The sequence below is a fragment of the Psammomys obesus genome, unplaced genomic scaffold (assembly GCF_907164565.1).
Source record: "Psammomys obesus unplaced genomic scaffold, mPsaObe1.curated_primary_1811, whole genome shotgun sequence".
In the NCBI taxonomy this organism is placed as follows: domain Eukaryota; kingdom Metazoa; phylum Chordata; class Mammalia; order Rodentia; family Muridae; genus Psammomys; species Psammomys obesus.
The window spans coordinates 420,216-436,464 of record NW_026590466.1 but is presented as its reverse complement, the minus strand read 5'-3'; the positions used below and the strand labels follow the sequence as shown (position 1 = coordinate 436,464).

The 16,249-nt window shown below is 40.2% G+C and overlaps 1 protein-coding gene across 1 annotated transcript in view; it reads left to right on the top strand.

The window, feature by feature from the left end:
* Nucleotides 1-15,991, top strand: part of Gpr143 (G protein-coupled receptor 143) — a 52,893-nt gene extending 36,902 nt beyond the window's left edge. The window contains exon 9 of the mRNA XM_055607410.1: nt 15,955-15,991. Coding sequence (XP_055463385.1) covers nt 15,955-15,968 — 14 coding nt within the window. The 3' untranslated portion in view covers nt 15,969-15,991. The remainder of the gene's footprint in view (nt 1-15,954) is intronic.
* The last annotated feature ends 258 nt before the right edge of the window (nt 15,992-16,249 follow it).

The window sequence follows — 16,249 nt, the reverse complement described above, 5'->3', positions numbered from 1 at the left end:
ATATATATATATATATATATATATATATATATATATATATATATATAAAAGCAACAAATACTTTTCAGCACATCACAGCTACAGACAGTTCTGCCATGTAGCATCTCCCATCCTATATACATTAGGACTCTTGCATTCTCAAAAAGTAGTGAAACCGGCATTTGTATTTTTGGGGTCAGAAACTGCACAAACACAGTGTAACCCTGGTGCTGGTAGCTGCTATCTAGTGATTTCTGGGTATTCCTGATGCATCTTCCTTGAGAGACCACATTCATCTTGCTTACTGTTCTGAAGGAGATGCCCAAGAGTGATTTCCTAGGGGGCAACTATATTTTTAATATCAGCAGAATAATGTCTGCCCCCCTGCCCCCAATATCAGGAGCTTCTCTTGTATGGGTATTCCTTCCTAATCATTCCAAAAGGACAGAGGTAAACATTTGGTATTCCAGCCTCTATTGTAGCTAAAGACCTGTAAACACAATCAATTCTAGGAGTATCCTATATTCTTGAGTTGCAAGCTGGTGCTCAAGGAATAGGCTTTAGAGACACCTCTGCAGAAGATGTTGGCAGCACACAGGGCTGCTTTGAAGGGTAGCAGTGGGTATGCTTCTAGGGCTGGGGCTAATGTCCTGCATGAGAGTCTGATTAACACTCATTGGAATCTGCTGTCTTCATGGAGCCATCCCTGCCACTTGATTTCAACTGGTCCCATCTGGTTCACCCCTAACCTGTTTTGCAGAGACCACTCCCCAAGTTGTCCTTATCCTCCTTTTTCCTTTGACAGGCATTTGTGAATCAGGTTCTGAAGCTCACTAGAACCCTTATTTCTCTGACTATCCAGTCAAGACAATGCCTTCCAGTTACCCACCTGACCATCACAGACTGGAGATTTCTCAGTGTGAGCTGAAACAGGAATGTGCTGAAAGAACACTGTAAAGCCCCTTGCCAGGCAGACAGAATTAGGCCCTACAGACAGAAGCATGCACATTAGACGTGTTGATTCCAGATCACTGAGGGAGTAGACAAATAAATGATACAGTGACACACACTTAAAAAAATTATCTTGCATGTATGAACACTTTGTTTGCATGTATGTCTGTGCCTGGTGGCCACAGAGGTCAGAAGAGCATGTCTGATCCCCTGGAATTGGAGTTATAGATCATTGTGAGCCACCATGTGAGTGCTGGGAACTGAATTCAGTTGCTCTGTAAAAGCACACCATGGAGTTTGAACCATTTTTCTTGCAGCTGGTGGCTTATGGTGATGTATTGATCATTTCACTATTGTTTTAAAGCTTGACAATGTTAGAATATCCTGAGATGCATGGAAGAGGGTGGCGGCAATGATCCATTGTCGAGAAAATGTAGATGATGATGATGCTCATGATGATGATGATATGGGAGGGAGGAGATAGTATGATGGGGTAAGGGATATGGAGACAGAATTCAGATGTAAATCCAGAGGTTTGGGTTGGTCTCTGAGAAACTCCGCTATTGCAGGCATAGATGCAAGTAGAGTTGTGTGGTAGATGGGTAAAAATATTGAGAGTTTCTATGAGGGGTTCTGTTTATTATCCTATTATTGTCAGTTTATTTATTATTGTCAGTTTAATTAAACAGCTTTTAACTAGTTCACCCTTTCTCCTCATTTCAGAGAAAGATACTACTACCTTCCTTATTATCTACATTGTGTGGATATAATAGAATGTATGCATTCATCTATTTCCTATATGATCTCTAAAGAAATTTTCTAGAGGATAATTATATTCCTAGCCATGGGCCCTATTCTGCTGAGCATTAACTTCACAGGCTAGCAGGTCCATTCTATAAATCCCATCATCCTGTGTGCCTTAGTTGTTTCCTGTCTTGTCCATACCATTTTTCAAATGAGCTACAAGCTATGCCTTGCTTGCCTTACTATGGATAAGACAAGTCATGTAGAAAACACTGCAAATGGAAAAAAAAATGGAGTCTTTAAAAAAGATTAAAGCATTTTTAAGTGTATGAGTATTTTACCTACATTTATGTCTGTGTATTTATGTGAGGTTCCCACAAAGGTTAGAAGAGGGTCCCCTGGAACTGAAGTTATAGACAGTTGTTAGCCACCATGTGCTAGGAACCAACACATATCCTACACAAAAACAGCAAGTGCACTTAACCATCTTTGTGGCCCCAAGTCTGGAATCTTTCTTAAGGACATAAATTATTCCCTTGGTATGCCTTCCTGACACAGTCTATGATTGGCTTCCAGGTATCCATCATTATTCAAGAGTCAGGATCTAGGGATGTCCTTTGTGACTTGAAGGGGATTCTTTTCTAACAACTTTTTTCATTTTATGTGTATGGGTGCTTTGCCTATATGTACATCTGTGTACTATATGTGTGAGTGCATTGCCAATAGAGGATAAAACAGGGTGTTGGATTTCCTGGGATTGGAGTTATAGGTGCTTGTTAGATGGGAATTGAACCTGAGTCCTCGGGAAGAGCACCCAGTGCTCAGATGCTGAGCCATCTCTCTAGCTCCTATGAAAGACATTCTTGATTAGCTTTAAGAATACTATCAAGATGAAGTTAATAAGTCAAAAAAACGAAACCAAATTTCCAAACCAACCAACTAACCAACCAATCAACCAACCAACCAACCAACCAACCAAGCCAAAATTAAAAAAAAACAAAACAAAACAAAACAAAAAAAAAAAAAAAAAAAAAACAAAGAAACAACCAGGTGATGCAGAGCATCCCTTTAATCCCAGAACTCAGGAGGCAGAATTGGGTATGTCTGAGGCTAGCCAGGACTACACAGTGAGACCCAGTCTCAAAACAATAGGAACAAATAAACAAAACCACTAAAAAAACAAAGTAAAATCCCAAATCTCTAAGAGCCAGGTATGGGAACAAGGACCTATCATCTTACCACTTGAGAAGCTGGGGCAGAAGAATCACAGATTCCAGGCCAGCCTGTCTAAAAAATAATAATCATCATCATCATCATCATCATCAGCAGCAGCAGCAGCAGCAGCATTTTAAAATATGTAGAGAGGGAGAAAGCCTGGTAGTGGTGTATGTCTTTAATCCTAGACCTTCAGAGGCTGAGGAAGGTTGATCTCTTATGAGCTGGAGGCCAGCCTAGTCTACCTAGCATGTTTTAGGCCAGCCAGGGCTACAAAGTAAGACTCTGAAACAAACAAACAAACAACCCCCAAGGGATGGGAGAGGACTTCGATGAATAAGTTGAATCTTAGATTATCAAAACAAAGGTAGTAAGAGGAAGAGGAAAAACTCTGTTGTAATGTTTTACAATCACTGCAGCAGAGGGGTCATTGACCCAGAAATTCCTGTAAAAATCCTAAGCCATGTGGCCTCAATAAAGCTTCTCCTAGGCTGTCAAGAAACTCATATTAAACTATCCAAATAACCAGCATTCTTTTGAGGTCACTAAATCTGGGTCACACACACATTAATTTACCCAGAAGATTTTGCTGCATATTCTGCTGAGCACCCACCTATGCTCCTCAAGGTTCTTCTCAGGGCCTTCCTAAAGCTTTTGAACGTGGGTGCTCAAATCTTTACCTAAGCTCTGTGTGGGAACAGCTCTGCCAACTTGGCAGGGGGTAAAAAGTGGAGAAAAATTAATAAGCACACTGGACTTCAGAGAACTGTTGGGAGTCAGGGCACATTTTTTCCTACATTTTTCACTTAATTATTTCTTCTAATTCCTTCTCCATCCAGCCCTTCTTTTCCTTCTATTCTTCCCTTGGCTTTTGAGGCAGTTTTATTCTGTATACCCAGCTGGTCATGAAGTCGGGATCTTTCTGTCTCAGCCTCTTACATGCTGAAATTACTGGTGTGCTCCACCAAGATTAGCAAAGTTTAGTCTCAAGTCACCAGTTAAAGACCTATATAGCTGAGCCGGGCTTGGTGGTGCAAGTCTGTAATCTCAGCACTCTAGGAGGCAGAAGCAGGCTTATCTCTGTGAGTTTGAGGCCAGCCTAGTCTACAAAACAAGTTCAGGACAGCCAAGGCTACACAGAGAAACCCTGTCTCAAAAAACAAACCTAAGCAAAAAAGATCTGTATAGCCATATGCCTCATAGGTTTTGGTCAATAATAATCTCATTTATGATAATAATTCTTAAGATTATGTCACTATTTCTGTAGGTGCATGTCAGGGATGACATGATTGCAGAAGCAGCTGCTTGACATACTTCCGGCTGCTGGAGCACTATCGCCCTAAAGAAAACACCTCTGTATTACCAGATCACAAATGCCATTGCTTTTTCCTATATCTCTGCCTGCTTTGTTTCTTACTGGGACTCCATCTTTTTTCTCTAATTCAACCCTAGTCAATGCAACTGGTTAAGACTTCTAGGGAGACTGGGGGAAAAGGAAATGGTGCAAAAACAACCATTGTGGAGGGGGGATTCCTCCTGGCTGTAAAGGCAGTGAACCCTGAATTACCTGCATAAGAAATTGAATTTATAGAGGCCTCTTGTGCTAATTGTTTCCTGAAAAACATTAGTAAGCTCATGGATATTAAATGATATCAGGAATTGTTTGAGTTTTCACACTCAGCCCCTAGATTGCTGCAGTCAAAAAGGACTTAGACCTTATAGAAATCACTGGATTCATATTAACTTCCTTTTCCAGAAAGACTTGGTCACATGGACAAGACTCCTTGGGATAAGAAAATGAGATTGTAGGAGCTTTGTATAGTTTATGAGGAAGGGGCTACAGACACTCTGAATGATCACTCCTATTATAAAAGTTGTTTAGAAAGAGCTCAGAACTTGCTCAGCTACAAACAGCAACAGAGAATTAAAAATAGTCTAGTTTCTTTAGCACCTCTTTGATCTGATGCCACTTATTGTAATCACAAGATTTTGCCTAGATGACCTATGATGTAGAGGTTTGTCCGAAAAAAAGCACTGAGTTAATGATTAAATATGCTTGCTTGCAATGTAAACACTGTACCGTGTAGGTAGAGTACAGTTTGCTATATTCTGTTTATTCTCATTTGTGAGTTTTTAGGGAAAAGCTAATATTTTGGGGAAAGACTAAAAGGTTTTTGATCATGATAAACAGTGTATAAGGAAACAATTTAACAATAAAAGACTAGGATTGACTATCTGCTCTAGGAAAGGAGAAAAAAGAAAGGAAAGAAAGAGAGTAGAAGAAAGAGTGCGTGAGCAGACACAAGAGAGACTGCCTCCTAAGAACAGTCTCTTGAAATGAGTCATCCATCAGCATGTACCTGCCCATGTGTGTGAAGTGATTTTTTTCTTGTGCTGATCTGTTCCTTCCAATCTCAAGACCCACAATTGGCTGAGGTTGGTCCCCAGCAGGTGCAGTTGATTTTCACAAGATATTGTAGTGCAATGCTTTCCTCATATGTGTAATGATGCTCTAAACTGAACTACCAGCCATAAAAGTGCACAGTACATAAAATTACAGTGCCTGACTACAGAATTGCTGGATTTTGTGTCTACCATACTGCTTATCATAATTTTAGAATGCATATCCTTCTAAAACTCATGCATTTCCTATTTATTGCATCTTTTGATTACATGATTTCTTCCTGTGTTAAATGTAATCTTGTGTTGTTTTGTTTATTTTTGACCCCAAAACAATAGGTATACCATTGATCAGTTTGTCTGTTGGTCTGTCTATCCATAAACCCTCTCCATCATTATCACCTATAATATGTTATTGTCTACGTCATGAATCAAGAGCTATCTTTGTAACTTTTGTCGAGAGTATGTAGTAGGCTAGACCATGTGAGTTTATGCAAGTATGTATATTCCATCTACATATTAAAAATTGTCTATCACACCAAGCAATCATTCATATATCATTCAACCATTTGTATTATGTGCATTTATCTTATCATTTAGTCAATCAATCATCTTCTCTCTTTGGGTTATTTGGGTGTATCAAGCAATTGATCCATCAGTTGTTTTTCTAACATTTGTCTATGTGGCAGCACAGATGTCATAGTTCTCTGTATACACATAGCTGTTCACATAAAGATGCAATCCATAAATGACATATTTTTCAGAACCTACCCTGTCCTTATGACAAACACATGACTATTGAGAATTTGGTCTCTCTGAGAGCTTGAATCATACTCAGCCAATTGTGGGTCTTGAGATTGGAAGGAACAGATCAGCGCAAGAAAAAAATCACTTCACACACATACTCTGGATGCCCACAAGCAATTATCTGCAGAAGTTCTGAGGCAAGAAGGGCAAAACGGGCCCTTTCCCATTGATTCTATTCCATTATGCAAACAAGCTAGGATAAAAGAAAGATGACACCATGACTCCCTTTGTGAATCATCAGCACTGTAAAAACTAGATACATCACAAAGGCTAATACTGTGCTATTTTCTCCTTGTCTAGCTCACTACCTCCTTCACAGGAAAAGAATACTGATATCACTAACTAATTAAATGTGAGTGCATCAATTTATTAAAAGGGCATAAAAGGCTGGGTGGTGATGGCGGTGGGAGCACACACCTTTAATCCCAGCACTTGGGAGGCAGAGGCAGGCAGGATCTTTGTGGGTTCGAGGCTAGCCTGGTCTACAGAGCAAGTCCCAGGACAGCAAGGCTACACAGAGAAACCCTATATGAAACAAACAAACAAACAAAATACAAAAAAAAAAAAATCATAGATGGAGCACCAGTCACTATGCCTTCTTCACCATGCTAGACTGTAATACCTTAAACCCTTAGCCAAAATAAGTCCTTTTTCCTTTAAGTTGTTTGGTCAGGTAACCTCTCATAGCAACAAGAAAAGTATTTAATAGAGTTCTTTCTCCATTGGTCAGTAGGAGTTCCCAGGCAAAACAAAAAGAAAGAACAACAACAAATCCCACAGCCACCATATTCTCTATTATTAAAAAAACATATTTCATACAGTGAATATGAGCTGTTGGTTCTCTCTTTATTTTATTCTTTAATTTTTTTTTATATATTCACTGTGTATCCCGATTGTAGCCCCCTCCCTTCTCTTCTCCTGGTCCCCCCTCTCACCATCTTCCCCTATTCCCACTCCTCTTCAGAAAAAGTGAGCCACCCCTAACCCACCCAAGCACATCAAGCCATATTGAGACTGAGCTTATCCTCATCCACTGATACCAGGCAAGGCAGCCCCACTAGGGAGTAGTGATCGAAAGCAGACAACAGGGTCCCATGCCATAAATGGCACCCATTCAACTTACTAGGGGACCCACAGGAAGTTTAACTACTCATTGGCTACATATGTGTAGAGGACCAAGGTCCAGTCCATGCATGCTTCTTGGTTGGTGCTTCCATCTCCACCAGCCCCCATACATCTAGGTTAGTTGACTCTTTTGGTCTTCTTGTGACATTCTTGTCTCCTCTGAATCCTTCTATCCTTCCCCCCACTCTTCCACTGAGCTCCACTTAATGCTTGACTGTGAGTCTCAGCATCTGATTCTATCAGCTGCTGGGTGGGGCCTCTCAGAGGATGGTTTTGTTAGACTCCTGTATGTAAATATAGCAGAGTATCTTTAATGGCATCAGAGGTTGGCTCCCTCCCATGGGGTGGGTTCCAGCCTGGGGCAGGAATTTGTTGGACATTCCCTCAGTCAATACTGTATCTTTATCTCTGCACCTCTTGTAGGCAGGGTAAATTTTGGATGCTGGTTCTCTTTTGAAATAAATGAGCCATGATGCATAAGGTGACTTTTCTTTCAAAGAGCATGAGGAGTGAGTGGTGGCACAGAGGACAGATAGGAAGATCGATGTTGCTTAAAATGTTGACAAACTACCTGACACAGACAGTGAAAACTGCAGTAGCCAGCAAGTTATGGGAGAGACTTTTTTTTTTTTTTGCGTTGAATGATAAACAGAATGAAGAGAAAAGGTGGATTGAAAAGAGAGCGCCCCCCCCCCAAAAAAAAATGAACAAAGGAGATCTTTACACTTGACAAAGTGCATTTCTCTTGGCTCCATGATCTATTCTTTTTTTTTTAAGATGTTCAAGTATACAACAAGGACATTTGCTCTATTCATGTTTTTTTTTATTTAATTGTTTTTATTTTTATTAATTACAGTTTATTCATTTTGTATCTTCCCTGTACCTCCCTCCCTCCTCCTCTCCCAATCCCACACTCCTTCTTCCCCATCTGTGTCCCTCTCCCAGTCCACTGAAAAGGGAGCCCCTCCTCCCCTTCCCTCTGACCTTAGTCTATCAGGTCTCATCAGGAGTGGCTGCATTGTCTTCCTCTGTGGCCTGGTAAGGCTGCTCCTCCCTCAGGCGGAGGTGACATGATCTATTCTTTAATAGACTATAAGGCCCTATGATTTTTAGTGGGATCAGAGTTGAACCCTCTAATATCCATCTGGCCCTTTGGTCCTCTACAGGTAACTGGGAATGGTTTAGTGGTTACTTCAAAACCAAGGAATAATCCCACGAAGGGCTGCTGTGTGGCTACACAGCTTTCAAAGTTGAATTTAGTCACAAAACTTAGCCGTTTCTCAAAATGTTTTAGAAGCTGTAAACAATATTGTACAACAGCATTACACACATGTGACCCTTGACCACAGAGATGAAGCACCTGCTTATATAAATGCTGGCTGCTCCAAAAATCAGCTATGGACTCTGTTTTTTTTTTTTTGTTTTTGTTTTTGTTTTTTTTTTTTTTTTTTTTTTTTTTGTGAATAGGCTTAATGGCTGTGGGCTGCAATCCCTTGCACAGATTCTTGTGGCTAGCACAAAGCTCCTGTCCACAGCTATCTAGAAGGTCAAGGAAGTGTGTGCTTCTTTTGCTTTCCTCTTGTGCATATTGAATTTTTCTGTTTTGGGCTTTCAGCCCTTCCTTGAATTCAACAAAATAGTTCTGATTTGGCTTTGGTTTATCTAGGGGGTACAGGCAAACCTTCATCCTGATCCTGGACACCCAGAAACTGTCTAACTAATTAAGCTCCAACCACTCTTCACATGTGGAACTTGTCAAGTGTAAGCTGTATCCCAATAATAGGCAAACTTTTGAAAAATGATCTTGTGTAAAGATGAACAGATTTATATTGGGAGGACAAATATGGGGTTTATCTGGACCCCTCCAAAGCTGTATCCCAGAAGTTAATTCATTCTTGGAGCAGGCCATTTGATATCCACTTATTCAGGGAAAATTGCTGTGATCAAAGTAGCACTGAAGACTCCACACAACTTAGTCTGCTAAGTGTTTTGGTACCAGAGCCCACACGCATCACTGAACACAATAGCAAAACAGTTTACTTGGTTGTGCAGATAGACATCTCTCTCTCTCTCTCTCTCTCTCTCTCTCTCTCTCTCTCTCAGGAACAGCTTGCTCAGTCACAGACTGAAATCTACCCATTCACAGCCTCACAGATATGGCCAACTTCCCAGGTTTTCCTGTACTCACAGGAAAGTCAAGAAAAGAGGCCCTATCTTCTGGTCTGTTCTTCCACTGTTAACTTAAAAAACAAGTCAGCATCAAGTTATGACATGATATAGACAAAGGCCATCTGATTAAGCAATGGAAACTTTGATATACATACAAAGCCTTGTGTAATTATTTTAAAAAATGATTCATTATTTTAAAAAAAATTTGTTTTAGTTTTCTGTGAAATAAATTATAAGGAGGGTAGAAAATATTAGTTACAGTCTATTTCGGTCATAATGCATCTTCAGGATTGATCCTTATTTATTGTCTTCAAATAGTGGTACTCTCTGTTGACTAAGTATTCAACTCTATGAGCATAGGGGGGTTATTCCTATTCAAACCACAACAGTGGCTAAAGCCAGGCATTTGTCAGGGATGTCCCTGCATGGAGGCCCAGAATGGCCACTGAGTGAAGCTATGAAAGCGAAGGCTGGATTGTGTTGGAGACCTCAAGTTGTTGGAAATGCCAGATCCATGGGACACCTGCCGAGGGGAGCTGCTAACAGGCAGTGGAACCAGCCAACAAGAAAGAGGTGTGTTGTATTCAACAAAGCTGAAAGGAGCTGGAGATCTGAAGAGCACTTTGACATCAGACATGAAGATGTAGAGTTTGCTGTTTGCCCAGCTGATTTTCAGTCTTTCTTTGGTCCAGTATTTCCTCAATATGCTCCTTTTTTTCCCCCTTTTGGAATGGTAACATATATTCTGTATGTTAGAAGTATGTAATCTGCTTTTGGATTTTGATTTTACTGGGGTTGCAATTAAGAGATTGCCTTGAGTCTCAGAAGAGACTTTGATCTTTGGACATTTGATATTTTTGTTTGTTTTTTGAGACAGGGTTTCTCTTTGTAACAGAGCCCTGCCTGTCCTGGTCTCACTTTGTAGACCAGGCTGGACTCAAACTCACAGATACCCACCTGCCTCTGCTCCCCTAGTCCTGAGATTAAAGGTGTGCACCACCACACCCAGTGACTTTTGATGTTTGGCTGATGCATTTTGCATTATGATATGGTTATAAGCTTATGAGAGCCAGGGAGTGGAATGTAATGGTTTGAATAGAAATGACACCTCCAATAGAACTGGGTCCACTGGAAGAACAACCAGTGCTCTTAACCATGGAGTCCTCTTTTCAGTCCCTTGGTAGCTGTGATGACTAATCTTGATTGTCAACTTGACTACACCTGCAATCAACTAAATCTTAAGTAGCTCTACAACTTTGACGTATTTTCTTGATTATATAATTTTGAATTTGGAAGACCTACCCCAAATCTGGGCCACACCTTCTGGTGGCAGCCAACATAAAAGAACATGGAAGAAGGAAACTTCATCTTTTTGCCTGCTTGCTGTCATTCTCATTGGCAATTTCAAACATTTTGTTGTAGAGGCATTCCTTTCCTCATAACCACGTCTTTGGGATTCCATTATAGACTGAAGACTGAAAACCAGCATCTCAATAGGACTTTCTTAAGACTCCAGCATCAGATTGAGATTGCTGGGACATCCAGTCTCACTGACTGAACAATTACTGAATCCTTTTCCTTTCCATCAAGGAGGTAGCTATGGTTGGACAACCTGGATCACAGCCTATAAATCACCCTAATAAATCTCCATACATATCACACATCCACACAGGCATACACACATACACTCCATCTTATCAGTTTTGTTCCTTTAGAGAACCCTGACTAACACAAATAGTGGTATTGAAGTGGTTCTAGAGAAACAGAATTGTATGCTAGGGTTATTGTGGCTGCTATTGCACTGGGTTTTTGCTGTGAGAGCTTCTCTCAGAAAGTCTACTGCCATGTCTGTACCACACTGGACATTATAACATCTATATCTAACTTCACGGAGAGGCCATTAAATATTATATCTTAAGAAAGAAAGCCAAGTGACAGCCATTAGCTCAACTCACATGGAACATGAACCAATGGGGAATCTGTTACCAAACAGGAGAGAGGTATAAGGTATTTTCTAGCAAGAAGAGATGAATGATTATTCTTAGAGAAGACCTGACATTTTAGAAAAGAGTCCAGCTGAATTTAGGTATCAAGGGCATCTGAATGTCTACTTTATCCCTTGACAAAACCTACTATACAAACACAGCAACAACTATCCAAATAGTAGGATAGGATTATTGAAGGTCAATTCTCACTGTGTGGAGCCATTGGCAGTTACAATGGGAGAGTGAGAGGTAAGACTACCAGCTAGAGAGTAGACACCAACTGTACAACTCAACATCCTTGGATGCATTGTATATCTTGCCAGATTATTCACTACTCAACCCTAAAGGTGGAGTGCTGAGACTGTGAACCACTTTGCCTGGATGCTACCACCTGAGTTGCATCTCTGCAAATAACTGCCATTAATAATGGTGGGGTAACTACTTGGGAGCATAAATCTAATACAGAAAGGACTATATTATACTCATGTCTACTAGACTTAAGAAAACGAGCACTGTGTGTGCTCTGTACATCCTGGGCTGAGCATAGAGATGAAATAAAGAGATGTAACAGGTAACAAGATCACTTTATTCTGATTCACATATATATGTGTATATACATATGCATATATATTTGCTTTTGAGACAATGTCTCACTATGTAGCTCTGGCTGGCTTAAAACTCACCATGTAAACCAGACTGACCTAGAACTCAGAAAGATCTCCCTGCTTCTGTCTCCTAAGTACTGGGATTAAAGGTATATGCCACCACACCTAATTTCATATTTTTCCTGATTATCTTTTGATTCTGTTTCCACTTACCATGACAAAATTTCCATATATCTTTAAATACACAAGAGGAAGTTCTTAAGGTTTTCCTTAGGAAGTAATCCAAATATTTGAATAATGTATATCTGTGGATTTTGTCTTCTAGATGAACAAAGACATTTTCACATACTCTGAACTTGAATTATTCTCGAAATGAAGAAGAATCTAAAGATAAAAGTTTCAGTTGAATACTAAACAACATGCCACCCTAGATGATTTTATTTACTATAATACAATGCAAAACATAAGAAAAACAATACAAAGAAATACAGTGTCATCCTCTAACCACAGTGGCTCTGGAGTGACCAAGGCTGATCAGTCTTAATCCTTCCATGTCACCTTAATGTATGAATCTATCTCAAATGGGAATGTGTGTCACAAAACATGGTCACTGCCTATATAAAACATCCCCTTTTAAAATCTTCAAAGGATGTTATCTCTTTCTTTTTTTAATGCCTGGAAACTTATGCTAATTGAGATGAAATCTGTTTTTTGTTTGTTTGCTTGTTTGTTTGTTTGGTTGGTTTTGGCTTTTCAAGACAGGGTTTTTCTGTGTAGTCTTGCCTGTCCTGGACTTGCTTTGTAGACCATGCTGGCCTCAAACTCACAGAAATTCACCTGACTCTCCCCCCCAGAGTACTGTGATTACAGTTGTGCCCACAACGCCTGGATGTGAGATGATCTCTTATTTACCCCTAGACACGCAGGAATTTGAGACACAAGAGGAAAACTCATGAAGGTATGATTATCCAGCAGTTGAGAAAAAGGAGCTGAGAATTACTTGTATTTTTTAAACTTTTTTTTTCTTTTTAAATGTTTAAGAGAGAGCAGTATGGAATAATTTGAGTAGAAAAGTTTATATGGATGGGACCAGTTTTAGAGAAAAGACATGCCATGCATGAGATCTTGACCAAGATCAGGGATAAAGTTGTAGGCCTGTCTCATGGTAGGAGGAATTTGGGGGAGAGGGGTATTAGATGTGCAACAGGCCTCAGGGGAAAGTACTGAGATTGTGTGAATTCCAGGAAACCCAGGGAATTCTTTGGAGACTACTGTGGGGGTACTACAGAGGAAGCCAGAGGAGCTATTTAGAACCCAAGTAACCAAGTCTCAGACCTGGCACAAGGATTCACTGTGCCTCCATATAAAAGTTGGCAATGGATACAAGATAATTAGCATAATTTATTGCTTCATCTTTGTTCCTGTTCACTCTACAAGTAGTATAATTATAAAATCTTTGTTTCACACCCTCTTCTACTCTCTCTGTACCAAGTCTCCCTCTGGTTATAGTTCCTGTCAGTTTCACACAAAACACATATTCTACAAGAACATGCAGCAAGGTCCCTCTTTAGCCAAATTGCTCTGGGAAATCAGAACGCTAGTTTGTTCTCTCATGCACAAAGCTGGCTCATAATCTGTCTTGGAAGCTGAATGAATTGCTTTCATCAGCCAACACCCTGCTATTCTGCATATCCACATCAGGGGACACTCAAAGCTTACTGTTGCTGTTGACCTGTCTGTCTCTTCCACTTTTCCTCAGATACCTTAGGGAAATGCATGCCAGATTCTGACTTGTGCCCTGGATTCAAACACTTTGTCCGGGCTTCTGTAAGCAGGAGGCCAAGTAGGAAAAACCTGCAGGAAGAGGGCAGTAGAAGTGGGTGAAATCTGAGTAGGAAGGAAGTTGTGGAGATATGAACATGGAGCTGTGGAAGGTCAACAGGAGAAAGCCAAAGAATAGAAGCTCAGCTTCTGATTTAGGGTTGAGAGGACAGGGAAAATAGTAGACACACAGAAGCAAGAAGGATTGGTGCTGGTATGGGATTCAAAACAGGCTTAGATCAAAGCTTTTTTAGTCTTACAAATGTGCCTCAAATAATGAAGAGGTTACATTCTGGTAAGCCCATCATAAGTTGAAAATAGTACAAGTAGAAAATATATTTAATACTCATGGTGTGGTCTATGTGAAAATGTTCCCAACAAAGCCAGCTGTAGTGGTACACACCTTCAGTAGCCCAACACTCATTCTAGGCCAGGCTGGTCTACACAGTGAGTTCCAAAAAAGCCAAGGCTATACAAAAAGACCCTGTTTCAAAAGCACAAAGTAAAACAAAATGAATAAATGTCATTTATGGGCTCCTAATTGAGATCTTGGTCCCCAGTCGGTGTTGTTATTGGGAGATAATTAGATCATTAGGATACTAACCTCTCTAGTGGATGAATCTGTTCATGAGTCTATAGCTTAATGGACCTATTAGAAGGTAGGATCTAGTTGAAGGAAATAGCTAGTTGTGGGGCACAGACTTTGGTGGGTACAGTTTGTCTCCAAACCTGTCTTCTATCTCTCTGCTTCTTGGCTTCCAGAGCCAGATGACCTCAGACTGAAACCTGTGAAACCATGTTGGTATAATGTTCTTGTGGAATGTATACAATTTACCCTTGTTCATTCACATGTTGATTTCTCTACCCCACTATCTGTTTTCAATAGGACATTGCATTGTGATGCTTATTTGAAGCATCACCTGTCTCAGGTTTGTGTATGTCATGCCTGATTTGCAAGACCCCCCCCCCCAAACCACCACAAGTCAAGTCCATCACAAAACACATGAGGATCTTTATTCACAGCTCTAGCTGGACTCTCACAGACATCAAGGCATTGGTATCCACTGAGAGTTCAGAGCTCTGGACTGAGGGTGATTTATAGCTCCCAGCATGCCCAAAGCAGGGGATTCTAGCATGGCAAGCTTCTATTGGTTAAAATATAAAAAGGGAGGCTACTTTTCATAAACAGTTCTGGTTTTATTTGTTTTCTCTTGGGGGAGAAATGACCGGCCTTGGGCTGGCTTTGGGTTTCAGTTGGGGTGTCCTGTCCTGGATGGATAGGCTGTTGCTAAGGAAGAGGGGCAATTTTCTCTGTCAGTGCTTTTCCCAAGGGCAAGGCCACCCAAACCGGTTTCCTGATGATGGTAACTCTAATGAGTGGACAGGAATGCCTCAAGGACAGTTCTTCCCTGCATCTGGCCAGATGTCTAGAAGCAACAAGGCCAGCTTGACCAGTTATGTCTTAAACTCTTTAGCTCAGTACCCCCAAAATGTAATTTTTAATTTTTTTGGTCTCTCACTCCCCCCTCTGACAGGTTCCTTGAAGGCCCAATCATGGGGCTTCCTGAAATGTATACTCTCTTACCTTGGTGAATATACTGTCTCCCCAAAATATATTAAATAATGATTTATCAATTTTTAAATGTTTAAATGAGATAAGTAGCACACCCGCTAAGACACAGTGATGTTTAGAAAGGACTGCTGAATTAGAGTAGCATATAAAGGTCTTAATTCCAAAAAGGAGAGCAAGGAATATGGTATGCTGGGGAAGAGGTTTTATGTATGTTCATACAGTAGAAGAGAAATTATGGGTTCCATCAAAACTAATAAAAATCAGATATGAAAAAGGAAGACCACCTGAAGATCTTAGTCACACACAAAAAGAGAGAAATCAAGAAGACTAAACAAAACGGGTAACATAAAGTGCTGATCCTTTCACATGGTAACAACTCTGAGATGTAAAAATGTCTCCAGCCAGAACTTCAATAATACATGGCCAATAAATCCTTGGCTACAATATCCTAAAAATTTATTATGCCACTCTTTTAAATGGCATAGATAAAATTGGTTTACAATTTTGTTGCATCCTGAACATCTCATACATTCATAATTTTAGTACTGTATAATGATTGTGATAAAATATATGTTTTCAGACCAAAAGGACTGAACACTGGGGAAGCTGAATCAAATCTGGCAGAATTCATCCTCCCAGCATTCTGAGACATTGACACATCTGTTCTAGCATCTTGCATATTCCAGCATTCTGCTTGTTCCTGCCTCAAGTGCTTCAGTTGCTGTTTCTCATCAAAGCCTGCTCCCAAGATAGCTTTGAAGAAAGCTACTAATCTCATTTGGTCCAGCATTTTCTACTATTCCAAACAGGACTTCTTTTAAGCTTAAAATATCTCCACATTCAAAGACTGGACCACAAATATTAATGTTTGCTCA